The 20,153-nt window shown below is 36.6% G+C and overlaps 1 protein-coding gene across 3 annotated transcripts in view; it reads left to right on the top strand.

Moving 5' to 3' along the window:
* TGFBRAP1 (transforming growth factor beta receptor associated protein 1) overlaps nt 1-19,736 on the top strand; it is a 31,066-nt gene extending 11,330 nt beyond the window's left edge. For all 3 annotated transcript variants that reach the window (XM_079300644.1, XM_079300645.1, XM_079300643.1), the window contains exons 5-12: nt 4,669-4,751; nt 10,325-10,666; nt 12,033-12,090; nt 13,348-13,491; nt 14,478-14,624; nt 15,888-16,047; nt 17,317-17,750; nt 18,342-19,736. In XM_079300644.1, coding sequence (XP_079156770.1) covers nt 4,669-4,751; nt 10,325-10,666; nt 12,033-12,090; nt 13,348-13,491; nt 14,478-14,624; nt 15,888-16,047; nt 17,317-17,750; nt 18,342-18,530 — 1,557 coding nt within the window. In that variant the 3' untranslated portion in view covers nt 18,531-19,736. The remainder of the gene's footprint in view (nt 1-4,668; nt 4,752-10,324; nt 10,667-12,032; nt 12,091-13,347; nt 13,492-14,477; nt 14,625-15,887; nt 16,048-17,316; nt 17,751-18,341) is intronic.
* Nucleotides 19,737-20,153: the final 417 nt, after the last annotated feature.

The raw sequence follows: 20,153 nt of genomic DNA, 5'->3' as shown, positions 1-20,153 counted from the left end.
TCCTTTTCATTTTAGTTTCAGTCAAGGCCATTGAAAGGCAGTCATTAAATGAAACTTGTATCAGCTTTCATTTTGATCCTTAACTCCTCTCTTAAATAAGCAGCTGGTAGACTGCTGGAGCTAAAAACCTTTTTGAGAAAATTGTTCCTATTCTTTTGTGAAGATCCAACTACCTGAAAGTACTTGAAGCTGGAAAGTATTTAGGCAAAAACAGAGTTCAGTTTCCAGCATGTTTTGCTTTGCATCTTCATTTCTTACTTTTCTCTTCTAATCTGTTTAAAGAAGCAAATAAAAATCTCATTATGGGTGCATGATCTAATCAATGTCTTCTATGTGTGATGACCTATAATTTTCCAATTATTTCTTTGCAGTTTATGTAGACTTAGTGTGGGAGATTACTTTCTGTGTTTTGCCGCAGATGAACTACAATTCATTATCTAAAATACATGATGTAGAATCTCATTCCTCCTCAAGTTTTCTTGCATTTAGTATTTTTCAGCCTTTAAAATATGTTACTTTATTTTCACAAATATCTTAAGTGCACAGGGTTGCTCTTCCTGAAATTAGTTTCCTAGAATATTGTAAGTTCTTTCTAACTTAGTGTGCTTTTAAGGTTGTTTGGTTACTTTAACTCAAGGCTACAGCTGAAAACCAGAAAACATAGTACTTGCAAGCAAAATAACCTGTTTGTTTTCTGGGGTGTATTTGCAAACTGATATTAACCAATTTTCAAATTCTTGAATTGATGGAGTTTCCCACTGACTCCTATTAAAATGACTCGGCTTAGTTTTGAGACATTCCTTCAGTTTTTCAGAGCTTGTCTGCTGCTGGAAATGCAACATGTTGGTTTGCTTTCTAAGGTGACTGATACCTGGTGCTGTTGTTACATGTTTGTTACAGGCACATCAGACTTTCTTTACTGTAGTCTTGTGTAATATAAGTCTGATGGACCTCAACCAAATTGCAAGCCTTACATATGTTTTTGCAACATTTCTTTGACATACTTGAACTGATTACACAGTCACTCATTTCTAACTCCTTTCCGAGAGCTATCCTCAGATAATACATATGTATTAGAAAATTTGTATTTTCTGATGGGTATCTTCTGGTATCTGTTTTGCAGGCATTACTGAATCCTAAGCAGCTGACACTTCAAAGGTCTTATTTTCCCATTTTGTACAAGCAGTAGTATAGAGAGCATAGGGTTGGCATGAAGGCATTTGGTCCATTTGGTATAGTGATAATCTATCCATGCATAAGAGTGATTATTATTGTCTGGTTCATGAAGTATAGTGTTCCCTTTGTCATATGGTGCTTTAGTTCTGCAGTTTGCAATGCCTGATGCCATCTTATGTGTCACTTGAACTCAGGACACTGCAGGCAGATTTGAGGACATGGGTTTTTTTCTCCTACAGTACAATACTTTGTCATTGTATGCATACATGGGTGCATGCACTCCCTCTGTATAACAGCATAAATATATATGTATATATATGCTTGTAATACAGAATGATGGTGGAATATCAACTCTCAGAATTATTTGTACTTTAGTTATTGAAAAGTAGCAGGTCATGACTGAAAAGCTCTAATCTGATATTTAGCTTGTGGTCCCTGCAGACTGCAAATTTAGCTTTGCCATAATAGATGAAAATTTCTTTGTTGTTGAGCATGACGAATTCCTGCTAGGTAAAAAACACTAAGCAAAAGTGTTCCAAGGAGATGGTTCTACTGGATAGAATTTTTGATTGAAGAATACAAAGGCTTTTCTACCATGCTACCATGAAATGACTGAATACTACTTATTAATTTTTCAGGACAGCTGACGTTTGCAGAAATCATGGTTGATGGTAGTGAAGACCTTGGTTAGATTGACACACATCTTGCATAGGTATCTCTCTTTTTTTTTTTTTTTTTTTTTTCCTTCCTAGTTCTTTTTAGTTTCAAAAAACATATTAACTACACCCAAATCTGACCAAAGGACAAAGTGGCTTTCTAGAAAAATTTCATTGGACAATATGGTTGGTAATTCTGACCATTTTAGAAAGAGCTTTTTTAGCAGTTGAAAGAATTAAGACTTCAACTACAGCAAACACAGCTTCAGCAGTCTTCTTTCTTTTTCCTATTCCTTTTTTTGGTGTGAATTAATACAAAACTTATGTTCTTGTAGTAACTGGTTTTTTTTATGTGAATTAATTCAACACTGCAGAATTTGCCTAAAGAATTGCAAGTCCTATGGTGGTTCTTCAGAAATTATGAAGGACTAAATAATGTGATGAATTTTGACTTGCTGTAGCTTAGTACCTTTTTAAAAGAAGCTTGTTCTAAATCTGACAAAAAAATATACTGAAGCTTTTTTTTTCTTCTGTCATGAACTGAATTTAACTGTGTGTTTGACATATAAGTCTAGCCCATTATTAAAAATCTGTGAGAAAGGGAATATTGGATTTTCCATGATATGTTCTGTTTTCTTCCATAACTTTTACCCTAGGACATCTTAATATCTAGTGTTTATATTGTTAGCTAAAAATCTACTTGGGTACTGTCTATCTCATCATTGCATCTTTAAAAAGTTAAGTGTCTATCTGAAATCATTATTCCACGATTTTTTTGTAGCTTGCCTTTAAGGGAGAATTGAAGATAATGTCAACATTTAAATGAAAGTGAATACCACTTTATCAGTTCAAATTTAAAGCTGGTTCCTTCAGCCTGTAGTTATACTATCAATGAGCTCTTTTCTACTTTTTGTTAAAAAGATGCTATACAGACTAAGCTCTGCAATTAAAGCACTGCTTTCAGTGAGATTAATTCAAACTTTATTACAATATTATAATTGACTAAATATGTAAATTTTAGTGATCACTCTATTGCAAAAATTGAAAACATGCTTTGGGGATGAAAAATCCCCAGCCTATCTACTTTTGGTAGTAGTCAGTGGGGGGAGAAGACTTTCCCTGGAAAGTCAGACTGGATTTTAACATTTTTCTGCTGCCATGAGACGAAAATATTCACAGAATTAAATCCTTCAGCAGTTTCCTTAGGAAGGTGACCAGGTAGGTATTCATTGGTTCACAGATTACTGTGTATTGATTTAGTAACATTATCAGAAATCCAAAATATTTTGGCTATTTTTGAGTCTATCCCCTAAAGTAGTTTTACTTTGTAACTCTAATTAAATTCTCTTTTAGCTTTAGTGAACTCTGTTTTTTATCCTTGCACTTGAATGTAAAGTATTAGTTAATATAAAGATGTCATGAAGTATTATTTGTTTAATTTTCTGTTGTGATGCCTGTCTGAAAAACTATGCCTGATAACGTTTCTCTGTTTCCCCTTTTCTCCTATACACTGGGGAGACAAAAAAAGGCCCCCACTTTTAGAAACCATTTTAGAGACTTGCTAACAACAGAGATTAAGTATTTCCATTAGGCAAACCATTAGTGAAGCATGCACAGTCTAAGTGGACTGAAGCCAAGCTTTTCTATTGGTAAATCCATAACCTTCAATCAAGGTGAAAAATCATCAGACTATCAGTCTACTCTACTTGGGGTCTGGTGCTCTTCAGCAATTCCTTCCTAGAATGTGTTCCTATTGTAGTTTCTCTGGGTATTTTATTGGAAATGTTTTTTTAAGTCTGATATTAGTAACAGCCTTCATGTACAGTGTGAAACATTAGACAGCTGTGTATTCATAAGCCAATTGAGGGGGAAGACTGAGGACATGAGAAGGTAGCTGGGTGTATTTGCCAAAGTACCAGTGTTGTCACAAAAGGGGATGCTCTGCAGGGCACAGTTTAGGTTCTTGCTTTTAATACTTCTCTTTTGCTGTTGAAAATATTCTGAGCACAAGGATTTCATTTAATCTTGTAATTGGTGGTAAACCTTTCAGATTTAATAACTACCTATAATTTAAAATAGTTTTTGTGTTCTCATTCTGCTGTGTTTAAATGTTTAAACATTTTCTGTCTAGGTGTGACCTTAACAGTAAAGCTTGATAACAAATAGCTTCCATATTATGCTTTACTTGGTTTTTAACCATATTTTTATGGGACATTGCTTAATGTACTGCATATTGGATAGGTTGAGCTGTTCTGGAAGAATTTTTTTATTTAAAAAAAAAAAATCAAAGTAGCAAAGCTGACAGAAAGTCAAAAATATGGCCATCATCTGGGGATGAGACTATGAGACTTGCCAGTAATTTTGCACCAGAGAGATGAGACAGGAAGAAAGTGGCTGTGTGTGGTCAAGTGGGACCATCTTTATTTTTTGTGCTTACTGAATCGTGGTTAACTTGAAAGATTACCATTGGCTTTTGTGTTTGCAAATTACTTGAGAAAAAACTTGAGGCAAGTCAGTGTGATACCAGGCAAGTCATTATTTGAACAGAAAAACTTGAACTTGGTGTTTGTTGACTTAGCTTTTAGTGAGTACTCATGAACAGAGTTGTGTTCATACACATTTGTGTAAGAAACTGAGTCTGGGCAGCAGATTCAATATATTCAGGTACATAATTTAAAATGTAGAGGATCAAGTTTTATTTTGCTTGGGACTTGTGAGGTGTGGCTGAAGATCATTTGTTTAATCTTTTTTGGCAGGCAGCTATTGCAGTAGTAACTAGCACTACATAAAAATACAAATATAATAAACCTTTTTTCCCCCTCCTTCTTTTTTATAGGTAATGTACAAACGAATCCTGCAGCAAGCAGGTTTTATACAGTTTGCACAGCTTCAGTTCCTTGAAGCAAAAGAACTCTTCAGGTAATTGTGTGACAAGAAATTTAATATTTTACCTTCTTTAAATAAGGAGTTAGTGTTCTTGGTTTGAAAAATTTAGTTGCTCAAATGTTTTTTGATGTAGATGTGAATTTGGTGTAATAAAATGATTTTGTTGGGGTTAAGAACAGAGTAATGGTGAAACAACTTTGTAGCTGAAGAATTAATGCAACTGATTTTTGGAGGGGGGGGTGCTAACATATAGTAGCATTTATAATTTAGTGTTGTATGTATGGAAATTTTTTTACTTTGTGCCCATGAAGGTCAAGGCTTTATCACTGAGTCTGTGCTATGATTTGCAGCATAAACATTGCTTTGTTTTGTTTTGTTTTTTTAATACTTTTAACAAAAGGTATAGTGTAAGATACAATGTAAGTATTATTGACACAATTGCACTAATTTTTATGAGGGTGCTGATACTGAATTTGTTTTAACACTTGTTCTGCTAGACCTTTTCCAGAAGACAGATTTGTTCTTGAGGTCTGTACTAACCTTGCTGATTTAGCCATTTCAGCAGTCACTTGTTTATAAATTGACCTTAATATTCCACTTTCGTTCAGAAAATGCTGCTTGTTATCTTTTCTACCTGATAATTTCATTTCTGCTGGCCATGCCTCATTCTGTGATGCAGCACTATCTGTAGTTAGTGGAATGCATGCTGACCACAAAATAACTCTCCTTGTTACCTGCTGAAATTCACTTTAAATCAGTTTAGAGTCTATGAAATAGGATTAGGGTTAGGCAATTTTCAATTGTAAGTGTATTTACAGTGTAGGAAAGAAGTTGTCCTTGGATTTATGAAAATGCATTGAGGAAAGTAAAGCTTTAAGGAATGTTGCCATTGGTGGGGGATTTTGCCATTTTGCCTCCTGCTCACCAGTATAATGGGAGACAATGGGCTTGGATGAGCAGTGTACACTGAGTGAAGATGAGAGAATGACAGGAAAGGTCTGAACAGCATTTAGAGACAATTTGTTCTGGCCACAACCACTTCCTCTAGCACCTAGTAATTGTTGTCACTAGTGAGCAACTTGCAGTCTTTCTCCATGCTTGTAGTCTTTCAGACTCCTGGGTATGTGACCCCTGGGTTGTGTATCTGAAGCAGAAGTACAATGGTGGTGTATAGTTAAGAATATTTTAAGAGCAATAAAAAGAGGGAAATGTATCCTGTGGGGAGTTCTACCACCTTATGGAAGGAGCCAAGATTGCTTATCCATCCTCCAACTATCAGTCCATCTGACAAATAAGCCTTAATGAATAGGATTGTGGGAGCTCCTCTATAGAAACAAACATGCTTCATGAGAAAATGTGCTGTCCAGCCACAAATTTTGCAGCTGAGTCAGCATCCCAGGGTGTTCCCTTCCTCTAAAAGCTGCAACTCCAAAGCAGAACAACAGTTCTGCTGATGAATGAATTGCAGATATCTGCTCAGGGAAGAAAGCCAGCGTAACTTTCTGTGCTTTTCTTCTGTCCAGCCATACATAAGCTAAGCAAAATATTTTGGTCAGTCTGACAAAACTTGTTATGGTAATCAGGTTCCTTGATTTTCAGCTCTGGTGGGCACACTGAGTTAGAGTAACAGCTGGGTGTGTCCCGTACAGTCTCAATCAGTCTTGTTCGTTTTAAACTTACTAATGCTCACAGGCAAAATAGAAAGATAGTGGCAGTCTATGAATACATTTCCTCCCATCCTGGTGTGCTGCTCTGCAGATGTTTCAACCTGGTCTTACAAATCACTTCAATCTTAATGTCAAAGGGAAACTTGGTACCTATCTGAGAAAAGAGGGATTTAAGTGGTGAAACAGGGTAGCAGCAGTTCCTCAGAGATCTTGTGTGATACGTAATACTGCTTCTGGCTAAATATGAAGTGAGATTGTCTTACTACTTGGAAATATCTGACAGTTACTGCTTAGCAAGGGGAATTATATTGGATTAAAGGTCTTCATTTTCTTGCATTATTACCCTTCTTGGATAACCTTGTCAAGAAACAGGTACATCTTATGCTTATATTCATAGTTCTTAAAGACTGGAACTTTTAAGAGGAATAATTTTCCAAGTTCCTCATGGTTAATGCTGATGCTTCTGAATACTGAAGAAGGTTGGCAAAAAGGAAGAATGTGGTAGCTTTATGGGAACTTAAATAGTTCAACAAAAGGAGGATAATTTTCTTCAGCTAGATCCATTGATCTTAAAACTGAATGAGAAGTAACAGTAGAGCTTCTTTGGTTTGACAGAATTGTGATTGTGTCATGTTGTGATTTATAGTTATGCTGTTTAATGTTGCTATCATTAGAGTTGTACCAAACAGTGCTTTTTAGGAGGTCATTTGCTGAATTTTCCATGCCTTATTGAGATATTTGGCAGCTGTTATAGGGAAACCAATTCTCTTTAGTGTTTACTGGTTAGATATTGCTTGCCTTCTGACCCACTGGATACTGGAACTTTTCAAAACTTGCTCTTTTTAACAAATAAAAATGTTAACTCTTTACACAGTATTTCTTACCTTGGAAGGCTTATAGAGAGAATTTAGGTATAAGTCTCTCCTACACTGAAAAGGTTAAGAAGTTGCTGGTACTTATACCTGGGGAAATAAAAAGTAGGAATGATGTGGGATTTGCGTCTTAAATGTGATTCAAGAATATAAGCTTTCAGTACAGCCAGTGGGATTTAGTCAAAACAGTTAACCCTGTAGGCTTCTTTGGCATCTCTGATATCTGTAGATACAAAGGTCTGAATTTAAACTTAAGCTTCCTGAAAACTTGTATATTCTGCCTGTTGTATTTTTATATACATGGAGCCCAAAGAGAATTAATGCAGAATCGCTCAAAGGGAAGTTACTTCACAACACTGATGTCTCAAGAGTTTATTTTCTACCATGTGATAAATTCTTATCTGTATTTTGCTGAGCCTGAGATACTAGAAACTGAAGGCTCAGACATCTTTTTCAAAAGAGATGAGATCCTTTGTAGCTGCTCTAAAAGAGTTTTGTCCAGATGTGATGGAAGGATCCACAAGACATCCACAAATCCCAGTGGCTGTAAGCCTTGAGCTGAATGTTAGTCATTTGTGGAGGTGGGGTCATTGTTTAGTATTTGGTACGTTTTTGAAGAAATTCATGGACAATGTGGTACTTTTAAGGAGGCTGCTTGATTGCTGCTTATCACTGCTGTGGGGAGAACAAAACTGTGCAGCTGAGCTTGAGTCAGACCTGCTGTGAAAACCACAGGTGATTCACAGCCCAGACTTTGCCAAAGTTGAAAGTGGATTTTCCTTTTGGAAACAGATAATCGAGGCCAGAATCTGTGAAGTCAGAGGTATGGTAGTTGACTACTTCCTCATTGAGAAAAACTTAGATGGTAATATAAAAGGACTCAGAAGCTACTGTAGAAGTAGGAAAAGGTTTTAAAACTTATTAAAGTGGCATATTAAATATATAACATTTTTTAACTTCATCCACTTTAATGGTCATAGTCTCCAACTCAAGCTTGGGGGTCACCTCTAAATACTTGACAGCATTGCTAGCAAGGGAATTGATGTTTCTATTTTAATTTCTCCTGATTTATTAAGACTCTTTTTTTGCACAAATTTTGAGGCTTCTGTAGATAATATTCAAGTTATGGGTTCGTTCAGATTGAAGGGAAAAAACATCTTTCTTCAAACAAGGTTAATTTTCTAGTGTAAGGCATGTCATATAATATATTTAATCTGGTGGTTCTCAGGACTTAAAATTTCAGAGTAGTTGCAGTAGCTAAAACTGCAGCTAGGTTACTCTAATAAATTAATACTGAAAACTCAAATATTCTTGGAACCATCAGGTCATACCACTGACAGAACTTGCTACTTCTGGGTTATTCTGCCTCTTATCATAATGTAGATCTAAGAATTTCAAAGCCAAATCCCAGAAGAAGGATTAAAAGAAACTTCAACTGCAGAAGTCTCTGAAGTAGACCTGAATGCTTTACCCTCAGTTAGAGGTGGGTCTTTCTAGTGTGAAGGTGGGTTTTAGGCTGTAGGAGTTGGCTGTATGAAAAAAAGGGGAAAACCTGCTGTTCAAACCTCTCCTCATGGGAAGGCTTCCCAATATTGTCTGTTGTGGTTCTTCTCTATTGTCTGTGTTCCTATTCCTGTGGTTTGCAGTCAGTAGGTTCTGGAAGAGAGGATGCTGCTTTTAAATTTGCTATTGCTGCTGTCTCCCAGAATTACCTTCTTCTGGTACAGATTTTTGTACCCAAAGGACTATATTAGCTTGAAAGAAAAGTTCTAAATGGGGATTGTCATGGTGATGATTCATACTAGTTCATATTTCCTGCATGGTTTTGAAATTGTGTCTCTGGCAAGAAGTGAATGATGCAGGGCATGCCTGTAGTGAAGGGATGAGCCTGTTTATGATGATCTTTCACACTTTATTGCCTGTAGAAATCTGCTGCTTTTCTACTTCTGTGTTACCATTTGTTTCTTTTTAGAATTAATTCCAATCAAAGTTGTGAAGAGAAAGTCTTTGAGTTTGCTGATCACCAGGTAGATAAGAATTATTTTTAGAAAGTTCTAAAGCAAAATAACTAAACAGGGTTTCTTTTAGAGAACTGTTGAGTTCATTTTATTTTTCAGTGCAGTATTTCCTGCACTTCAGGAATATTAATTTTTAAATGTGAATTCTGAATAAAAACTTTGACCCTGAAATAAAATATTATAAAATATCCTGATGTCCTGGTGTTCTTCTTAAGCAAGGCCTGGAAAGAGAGTTCACTCTAGCTGTGAAAACTAGGGATTGTTTGCCATATGTGAAAAGAAAATATTCTTCTGTAACAAAATGCGTTCTTTAAAAGCTTGAGGTATTTCAGTCTAGGCTGAAAGAAAAATGTTTTGTCTGGCATATCTATGTTACAAGTTGCTGCTGAATAAAAGTGTAGGGTGTCTTTCACACCTGAAGTAGAAAAGCCACTGCAGAGGAGCCTCCACAGATGTACACCCAAGGCCTCTGTCTGTACAACACACGTCCTGGTTAAATGGATGCACAATCAGTATCTGTGGTTTGCTTGCAGAATCTATATCAGAGGAGAGCCACATGAGGAATCTGGTGCATTTCAGGGTTGGGGAGAATGTTTTCATCATGCAAACACATATTCTGAAAGCTTTAGTTTTGTACAGGAAGTTGTTATTTTTTCCAGAATTATTACACTGACGTGGTCTTTGTGGCTTGCCTGAAAGGGTTCTTTTTTTTTTTTTTCCTCCTGCCATCAGAAAGCTAGCTCCTATAATGTATGGGTGAAGTCTAGGGCAGTCTTAGGACTGCTATAGGGCTGTTCAGCTGGTTTTTGTATATGCCAGAGAACAGCTGTGGAGGGTCAGAAGCAAAAGGCTGGCCAGTCTCTGAATTCTCAGATCTTTCAATGTCTAGAGGAGGAAGAAGAATGATAAAGATATAACAAAAAATATTCCAGAAACTGACTACATGTTAGCACCCTAACTTTAAGCATATGTGAGCACACTATTTTTTTTGTGCCTATGTATACTTTCTCTTTCTTTTTGCTTCATCTAGTTTGCCACTGTAATTGCAGAAGCGGCCAGCTTGATGTCCGGGAGCTGATCTCTCTGTACCCCTTCCTGTTGCCAACTTCCTCTTCATTTATCCGGTCCCACCCCCCTCTGCACGAGTACGCCGACCTGAACCAGCTGACCCAAGGGGACCAGGAGAAGATGGCAAAGTGCAAACGATTCCTCATGAGTTACTTGAACGAGGTCCGCAGCACCGAGGTTGCCAATGGCTACAAGGAGGATATTGACACAGCTTTACTCAAATTGTATGCAGAGGCCAATCATGAAAGCCTGCTGGATCTCTTAGTTTCAGAGAACTTCTGTTTGTTAACAGATAGTGCTGCCTGGCTGGAAAAACACAAAAAGTAAGTGGATTTTTTTTATTATTGCACCTTCTAGGCCAGATAACACCTTCTAAACAGAGGGAAAAATTGCCTTAGATGCTCTTGGCTTCTAGAACAATCTGTTTGAGTACTTGTAGTTCCTGTGCTTACACTTGTCCAAAAGACAACTCAAGTCTGAATTAGCATTGTTGGCATTTTAAAATGTTGGTGAAAAGCTATTACTTGAAGTGTAAGGTAAAGGAAATGAAAGAATTCTGTTGTTATCCTGGTAAATGCGGAATTATTCATGAAGTCTGTATCCAGCACAAAAATAAAGAATTGGTGAAAAAAGTCAATTGTTTGTCCTTGTGATAATGGGAGAGTGGAATGGCTGCAGTAGTTGTACATAGGCAGAATGAAAAGATACCTTAAAGCATGCACTACCTTAGGTAAAAGGTATCAACCAGTTAGTGACTTTAAAGTTGTAGTTGCTTATTCAGGGAAAGAGCTCTTATAATTGCAAGATTTCTGTGTTCCACTGATTGACCAAAAAGAGATTCCTTAAGATAACTGCAAATGACTTCAAACCAGAAATGCCAGCAGGCAGAGAATTTACTCTCATTAAGCAGGAAATATTAGAGAGTAAACGTGTAAAATACAAACTCCAGGCTTATGTAGTATGTCTATTTTAATTTTTGTTTCTTTAGCTTTAAACTGCCTGGTGCAGTAGTAGCAACTATAATGGTGAGGAAGAGTCTTTAATTGTGATAATATTTGGGGTGATTTCATTGATTTCAGGTGTTTTGTTAAAGCTTTTTGGTAAGTGTGGTTTGTGTGGCATACTTTTGCAAGTGTAAATTGAATCAATGTATGGACATTGTTCCATGAGCACAGCCATTACAAAACTTGGCATTACTTTTCTTAGAGTACACAAAAACAGCTCTGTAGTTGCACTGTACAAAGCTCTTCTTTGCCTGACCTGACTCCATGCCACAATAAAGAAAAACGTTTCTGATAGTAAAAGAGAGTTTTAAATAAACACATAATAAAAGATAAGTTAATGACAGCTCATAAACAATTGGATGAGTAGTTACTTGGAGGTGTGTGTGTTATGTCTGTACACAAAACTGGCAGAATGGCATGGGGAGTATATGTAATTGGGCACATACTTTATGTAAGTTGGATCTAGTAACTACAAACTGTCTTGGGGACAGGAGTGATGGGGACACACTTTTAGGGCAGAACTTGTCTCCTTTGATTCATAAAATCAGCCTACAGAGACTTGTTCAAGTGTAGACATGGACATGTACATGTCATTGTAAGCCATTATTTGTTGTACTCTGTACTAATCAGTCCATAATGAAATTAATGGGTAGCAATTTTAATATTATCTTGTTTTTCTTTACAGGTATTTTGCTCTTGGTCTCCTGTATCACTACAATGGTCAGGATGCTGCAGCACTTCAGGTTAGAATAAAGCTTTTAGTGTCATCTGTAAACCATCCAAAATACTGTTTTAGCTCTGAGATATAAAAATATGAGGCCTTAATTTATCTGTTTGAAAAGCTGTGATATTTGTATATGTATGTATGTGTATATGAGAAATTTGAAACTTATGCCAAGACTTCCTTGAATAAATTAATATGCTAGATGTGATAAGTCTGAAGAGCTTACTGAAGTTGACAGCTATTTAGATGCTGTCAGCATAATCTTTTTAAAGCAAAACTGTACAGACCAGAACATATGTTTATACTCCTAAAAGATGGACAAAAGTGCCAAAATAATCAAGCAATGACTTTAAAGATATTTATGGGGCTCAAGGATCATGTCCTGTGCTGATTGATCTGTATACACACAGCAAAACAGTGTTGTAATCTCATGGCAGACACTGACAGCAATTGAGAATTTATTTCCTTACCTGGTGATCTGTGTGTTTCAGATGGGTTAGTAATCCCTTTGAGAACCTTCCATCTGATGTCACTAATACTAGCAGTGGCTTATACACTGCAGAATAAATAATTGTGTTCTTGCTGTCTGCAAAATTTCATCTAGAGAAATTAGAATGTTCTTGATGTGTCTCAGACCATATCCAGTATATTAAGTTTGCCTTGCTGTGTGGCTCTTTGAATACATTAATCACAGTAACCCTATCAAATGCATTCAGGTCAGTTATGTAAATAGCAATAATGGCCTGAGAAAAAAACAGGTAAGGTCAACAAAAACACATTTGTCATGGGCAAAAACTCTTTGATTCTGCAAAAAGCAAGGATTACTGCTAAACTGGTCTACTAGGTGTGGCACATTCTAATTCCAACTATTCTAAAAATAATATCACGTGGTATTTGTAATTCTTCAGTCAAAATGAAGGAAAAGCAGAAAACCAGTTTTTCTTCTAAATTGTCTTGTACACACAGAACACATGAAAAGTACACCGTACCTTGGAGAAAAGGACTTTTGATAAAAGCTTTCTTTGTGATTAGTGTATCTCCTTTAGTCACTCTCAGAATGAGAGCCCACATGATATGGGGCTTGAATTGGATGAATGTGGCAGGTGCAAGACAAGGGTGTGATGGCAAAAGTGAGTGACCAGCAATGTTCCTTGCAATTGGTGTTCTTGTCAACCCCTAGTTCCACAAGTTTTGCACTTTTAGTAGCTCACATAAATTTGGAGGTGGAAGAGCCAGTACATTTTTATGCACTTTGATCTGTGTGTTTTTGTTGCAGTTATGGGTGAAAATAGTTGATGGAGACATTGAAGATTCTACACGTTCAGATCTCTATGAGTACATAGTAGACTTCCTTACGTTCTGCTCAGACCAAGAGCTAGTGTGGAAGTACTCTGAATGGATTTTACAAAAAAATGAGGAGGTTTGTGATTGATATACTTTTCACAGAACATGAGTATTTTCCCTGCAGTGATGTTTGGGTTTTCCTTAATGATAATTTTTCTTAATAGCTGATTGGACCTTTTGCAGGATATTTAATGCCAGTTAAATAGTGATCAGCAGAAGAAAACTTGCAGGTTTCTCAATGCATCCAAGTCCCTTTATTAGCAAGTGCTAGTGATAATTGCCTCTTTTTATTTGGAAGACACAGTTTAGGGCATGAAAAATACAGCATGTCTTCTGTTTTCTTCATATTGAGTAAGATAATTTTCAAATCTTTAAATAAATAAATTAATCACTTGGCAGATTAGCTGTTGCTGCTGCTTTTTATTTTAAAGGGATGGGTGGTATCTGTCTACACCAGGACATGGAATAAATAGCCTCCATTCAAGACAAAATTTTATTGCTAAAAGAATTAACTTAAGCTGCCAAAAAAATAAAATAAAATTGTGTGGTGTTTGGTGTTGTATCAGACAGTCTGTGCTGTTAGAACTTGTCACTGCCTGATTTATATTAATTTAAGCATAGCTATTTTGTGCATTGTCAGATTTCTAAGCTTTTGGTTTGGTAATTACAGAAATCTTTTGTCTTTCTCTGTCTGTATCATCACATGTGAAAAGACTTAGAACATTCTGGTCTCTAATTTGAGCTTTCCTGCTGCAAAGGCTGAAGTCTCTTGCTCTGTTGTGCAACTCCATTCAATACTTTTGTGGAAGTTGTGCCCAAGCCAAGGTTTATAGGCTGGACAATGTATAGACAGCAAGTTAAGGTAGTGCAGATAGGAGTGAGTGATATCACAATAAGAACTGAGTAGTGCAATCCTGTGGTGTTGAGCAGGGTTTTGTGTTTATCTTCCTGAAAAATGTATTAACAATAGTTCTATTCCTTTTTCATTTTAAATACTTGTTTAATAAAATGGTGCCATTGAGTTCCTAAATGACTAATTAACTGCCAATTAACTCTTTCTAGGTTGGTGTACAGATTTTCACTAAAAGGCCTTTGGAAGAGCAGGAGAAAAACAATATTAATCCAGATGATATCATCAATTGCCTTAACAAATATCCTAAAGCACGTGTCAAATATCTAGAACATCTAGTACTGGAAAGAAAAATACAGGTGAGTTCTGTGAGAATGCTAAAAATAGTCATAAGATTCAGAATGCAGATTGTGATCAACAAGCCTGAAAATAGGCAGTGTCTGGAAGAAATCAGCACAGTATGAAGTCTTCCAACTGTACTCAGAGTAGGGTAGGAGTGTTTTTAAGAGGAGGAGTGGATCTTTCATTATTTTGAATTTTTCAGTGCTTTTAATAAATAGACAGTTACTTATGTCTCCTCAGACTTAGGGGGTTTTTTTACATCTGGTTATTGCATACTTTTCTCTATCACTGATGAGGCTCAAATCATCTTCTGGTAAGATCACAGAAAGTAATCAACAACAGGTTGAGCAACTGCTGTTCCTGTTGCACTGTGGCAGCAATATATATACATAAGAATATTTTATTCTTTCTGGAGAGATCTGAACAATTAACAATCAAATTAAACCATGCACCCTTCACTAGAACACAAAACCACTATTGATGCTGAATGCCCCAAAGATGCTTTCAAAAGTCCTAAGTGATAGTGTATTATACTCATGGGGGGTTTTGCTAAATACAAAAGCAGCCAAATCTATTTGGGTATAAGACATTTTAAGCACAGGAGAATTCCTTTAACCTGGAAATTAAGCAAGGAAATGAACACTGAAGGAACTCTGCAGAACTGATGGTCAGTGCACTAATTCACATTCTTCAAATGCACATCAGATCAGTGGTTTCCCCTTATTGGTGTTGCAGGTGTGTTACACCATGACTGATGAATGTACTTGTCTGATGTCATGGATATTTCTAAACTAACTTTTTGAGTTAAACACAGTGCCTTGTGAAATATTTTCACAAATATTTTACTATTAAATCTATCTGTTAGTAAAAGCTGAATTATAAATCAATCTTAATCTTTAAAAATTACTAGATTGTTGTGAATGATTTAGTGAGAATGTTTAAAAGAGTCAAATCATCAGTAAGTTTTAATAAATATTGGATTACACAAAAAACACTGTGCCTTTAAATTGCTTTTTATGTCTGCTGGCTTTGTAAGATTTTATTGCAGAAATAGAACAGGTCAAAGAACATACCTGAATATGAGGAATCCTGTATTTACAGTATGGTTTGTGAGACTGCTCTGAATTAAGTTATCTACCTGTATGGACAAAAAACTTTGTGATTAATGCAAATTAGATAAGTTAAACCAATTTCTATGTAATGAAGTAAATACTGATCACTGTTATTGCTGGGGCCAAGAGATTTGTAAACTGAGCTAACATTGTTCTATTCATCTGTAGAAAGAAAAGTACCATACTCATCTAGCTGTCTTGTACTTGGAGGCAATACTTCAGCTAAAATCTGTGACCACAGATAATTGTACAGAAACAACTGAACTGGTGTTGAAACTTCGCAGTCTGCTTCAGAAATCTGATCTTTATAGAATTCGCTTTATTTTAGGTAGGTTGCATGTTGTCTGTTATAAATGCTGTATGTCATTTCCAAATAATAGTCCTTACAAGGACAGAAAACTGAAAGATCTAAGGTTGAGAAATCTATTTGCCAAGGGCTTGTTTGTTACCCATAACCCTGGAACTCACTCTGGGGTTCATGTTAAATAAAAACATGAGCATCTTTTTAAGTGAAAAGAGCAACATATGTATTTCTGTTGGCATAAGGCAAACAACAGTTGATCTAAATATTTTCCTTGATCAGTGCTTACAATGGTTAATTTTTAATATTTCATCTGCTGGAATGCAAACATGCAATGCAATTAAGCAAGCCAAGTGTTTAAATCTTCTCTGGTTTGGAGGATTATGGCTGAAGAATGATGGAATAGTGGATGAAAAGGAAGTGACTTTTTGAAATTCAATGGGAAAAAATCTAGTGTATGTGGAAATAAAAATGGCTGAGCAGCAGCTAAAATAATTTGCCACTGTTTATTATTGTGTTGCCTTTCCAGGCAGCAAAATGTTATATGATGGATAATGTACAAGTAGAACATTGTCATTGAAACTCTTGTTCTTTTTAATCTTTTAGTCAATTTTTAAACAAATTTTTCAAGGCAAGAATTACAGAACAGATTATTCTCTTGAAATCCATGTACTCAAAAATAAAGGATTTCTCACGACTAGTCTTACATTACATGAAAGTGAGATTAATTCAAGCTAGCATCTTCCTCCTTGATAACCAAAACATTTTGGTGAGAAAAACATTGTATTTCCATGCATTTTACATAGGCCTATGCCAAATCTTTGTCACCTTTACAGTAATTAGATTATTTTCTACTTTATTTTGAAACACAGATGAACTTGCCATTTTACCTGCCTATTGCTGACACTTAAACTTTCAGCTGGATTAAGCGTTTGTAGTGTCCTTTTCTTAAAGGGAAGGACTATTTGACTTTTATTGTCTTTCATGAAGATTATTCTGTGACCTCCTATAATATTGGGAGAAGCAGTTTAAAATATTGCTGCTTCATCTTACAGTTTGTTGTACATGGTAGCAGTATCTGCTAGAATTTAAAAAGTGTCACTGACAGTGGTTTATCACCTGTTATTAATTTATTTGTCCCATATTTTGTGGTGCTCTTTTTTTTGAGGTGTGTTTCCATACATCTGAGCATTCCTGTACTTACAAGCATCTACCTTCTCTCTAGTTGACATGACTGGGAGAGGAAGCATTTGTCTCCTCCACTGAGCACATATCACCTTGTTTCTCATTTAACAGACAAAATCCAGGGCACAGACCTTCACATGGAAAGTGCAATTTTATATGGGAAGCTGGAAGAACATGAGAAGGCTTTGCACATCCTTGTCCATGAGTTGAAGGACTTCCATGCTGCTGAGGATTACTGTGTGTGGAACTCTGAGAACAGAGAGGTGCAGTACAGGCAGAGGCTTTTCCATCTGCTGCTGTCAGTGTATTTGGCTCCAGGCAGTTCGGATTGCGAGCTCGTCATGGCTGCTGTGGATCTCTTGAACAACCACCCTGCAGAGTTTGATGCAGGGCTTGTTCTGCAGGTGGTGCCTGACAGCTGGTCTGTGCAGCTCCTCTCCCCATTCCTGGCTGGAGCAGTGAGACAAAGCATTCACACAAGAAGAATGACTCAGGTGGCACTTGGCTTGGCACAAGCTGAAAACTTAATTTACAAGCACGAGAAGGTATGTTACTGGGGTAAAGCACTTCAAAGCTTTAAATTGAATCCTTTGATATACAGTAATCAAAGAAGTTTTCATGTCTTTGGGATTTATTAGGGGGTTTTTTTGTTGGTTTTTTTTTTTTTGCCATGACTACTAGATTCAAAATTAATTGTATGTTTTTTCTGTAAAACAAAGGGAACATAGGGTCTTAAAATAGGAATAACCTTGGTGAGCCTCTGGGCTGAATATGAAGTGAATCTGGGATTTGCAGGTTACCAAAGTTCTTGCAGAAACTATAACAAGTGTGAGTTAGCATTCCTTTTACTAGGAGGGAGTGTCAGTATTTCGGATTAAATTTTTTTTACAGTGTCACCTGTCAAAATTTGTTAAAAAAATTATCTAGTACTTAGTATTAATAGAAGCTTGTTAGTAGATTTTGTTAATGGTAAATTCAGTTGTGAAGCTTTCTTCTATTCCTAGGTAGGACAGTGTTGCTTAGAGTTCACAGCAGATTCTTTAAATTGTTTTTGTTTTATTCATTTGCAATTATGCTCCATCGTTTCCCTTCCTTTCTTGTTAGATTCACATTTGGATTTTTCCCCCTCTCTTTAGGTTAAACAAAAAGGAGCCCCAATTCTTCTTTCAGACAAAAAGGTGTGCCAGGTGTGCCAAAATCCTTTCTGCGAGCCTGTGTTTGTAAGATACCCGAATGGGAGTATGGCCCACACGCACTGTGCTGCAAACAGACATCTCAATTCCAATGTGACTCATCACTCTCCCAGCTCCAGCAATCAGACTTGAAATATTCCCACAGTTCCCATGAAAAGTGGGCTGGAAAGGAAAAGGTGCAGCTACTTTAAGTATAAATCAAGATGGACAGCTAGTTTTTGGGTTAATGGGAAGACTTCCAGTAAATATAAAATACTGCTACTTATCTTTTATGATTTCTAATGAATGTAGATAGAAAAGAAAATTCACTACCAGACATGGAGAGGTGCAAATATGGGCTCTTCTGTGAATAGGAGTAAACACTTAAGAGAAAAGGAGCCTTCTCGTCACAGTGAGGATGAATGTTACAGAGTGAAGGCAAACAGTTATTTTAAGAATTGTCACTTTGCACTGACTGTGGTGTTGATGAATTTGTGGAGGGGAAGATGGCATCTATTGGAGTTGGAATTCTTGAAGAGTGATGGGACAAGATTGGCATTGTGCAGCTTACTATGAAGACAGATGTCCATGGATTTTAGTGCTTGCTGCAGCATGTCTTCTTTTGGGCTGGATTATCTTCCCCAGGATCACATTGTCAACTTCAATTTTTTGCTCTACAAAATGTTGGCTTTTGATGCACTTTTTAGTACCTCCCTCCCATCCACCTGCTCTATGGAATTTACATGTAAGCACTGCTCTGTGAGGTTTCTGCTCTTGCAGTTACTGTAATGTACTGAGTGGAAACCAATAGCCTCAATCACATGGTGAGCTTGGAAGAAAAAAAAAATTGTCTGGTCAGACTGTAGTCACTTTTATATGGGGGAAGAGGCCCTGACTTTAATACTGATTTATTTATTAATATGCAAATATGCTGTACATACAGTTGAATAAATTGATCTTATCTAGCATTTCCTTGGAGGATTAAGATGTAGCTGATACATAAGTGTACAGATTATGTGCTAAGTGTTTGCTATAACATAACTTAGGCAGGTTGGAACTCCACAAAAATAGGTTTTAGTGCTTATGGATGACTTTGTGCAATCAAAACCACAGAGAGAAGGTATAAAATTATAAGAAATCTGCAAAAGTGCACTACAGGGGTACTGGGTTTTTTATATTCTATTAAATATTCTGTGAACTAAAATTTTTCAAATAACACAGACCCCTTACTTAACTGCCCTCATATGTATGCACATTGCTATTTAGCCATTTTAAAGCAGTTGATTTAAAAGATGCAGCTTCCCCCAAGAGAGGTTAAAATGACAACTTTAAATAAAAGTTAAGTACTGCAAAATGGAAGCATTTCTTTTAATTCTTTAAAGCTCTAATAAACACCAGGCTTACTGACCAGCATGCAGTTGAGTTAATATGGCTGCTCCCTGTTTCAGAATTACAAATCAGTAGAGACTTTCAGCAAAATGGCATGTCTGCTTGGTCCTTTCTGGAATCACAGAATAAGCTGCATTGGAAGGGATTCATTGGCATAATTGAGTCCAGGTCCTGGCCTCACACAGGACACCCCAGAGCCACACCATGTGCTCAGTGTTGTCCAGATGCAGCCTCTTTGGCTAAAGAAGCTGCCTTCTAGTACAGTGCTGCCTCCAAGAAGGGGCAGCAAGACCTCATCCAGGGAAAAAGGATATCCCTCACTTTCTCACAGAAACATGCCATGATTTGGGGTGAAAGGGACCTTAAAGTTCATTTATTCCAAACCAC

Source organism: Erithacus rubecula (assembly GCF_903797595.1).
Source record: "Erithacus rubecula genome assembly, chromosome: 1".
Lineage (NCBI taxonomy): Eukaryota > Metazoa > Chordata > Aves > Passeriformes > Muscicapidae > Erithacus > Erithacus rubecula.
The sequence above is the reverse complement of the archived record's forward strand: the minus strand, read 5'-3'. Positions and strand labels throughout refer to the sequence as shown.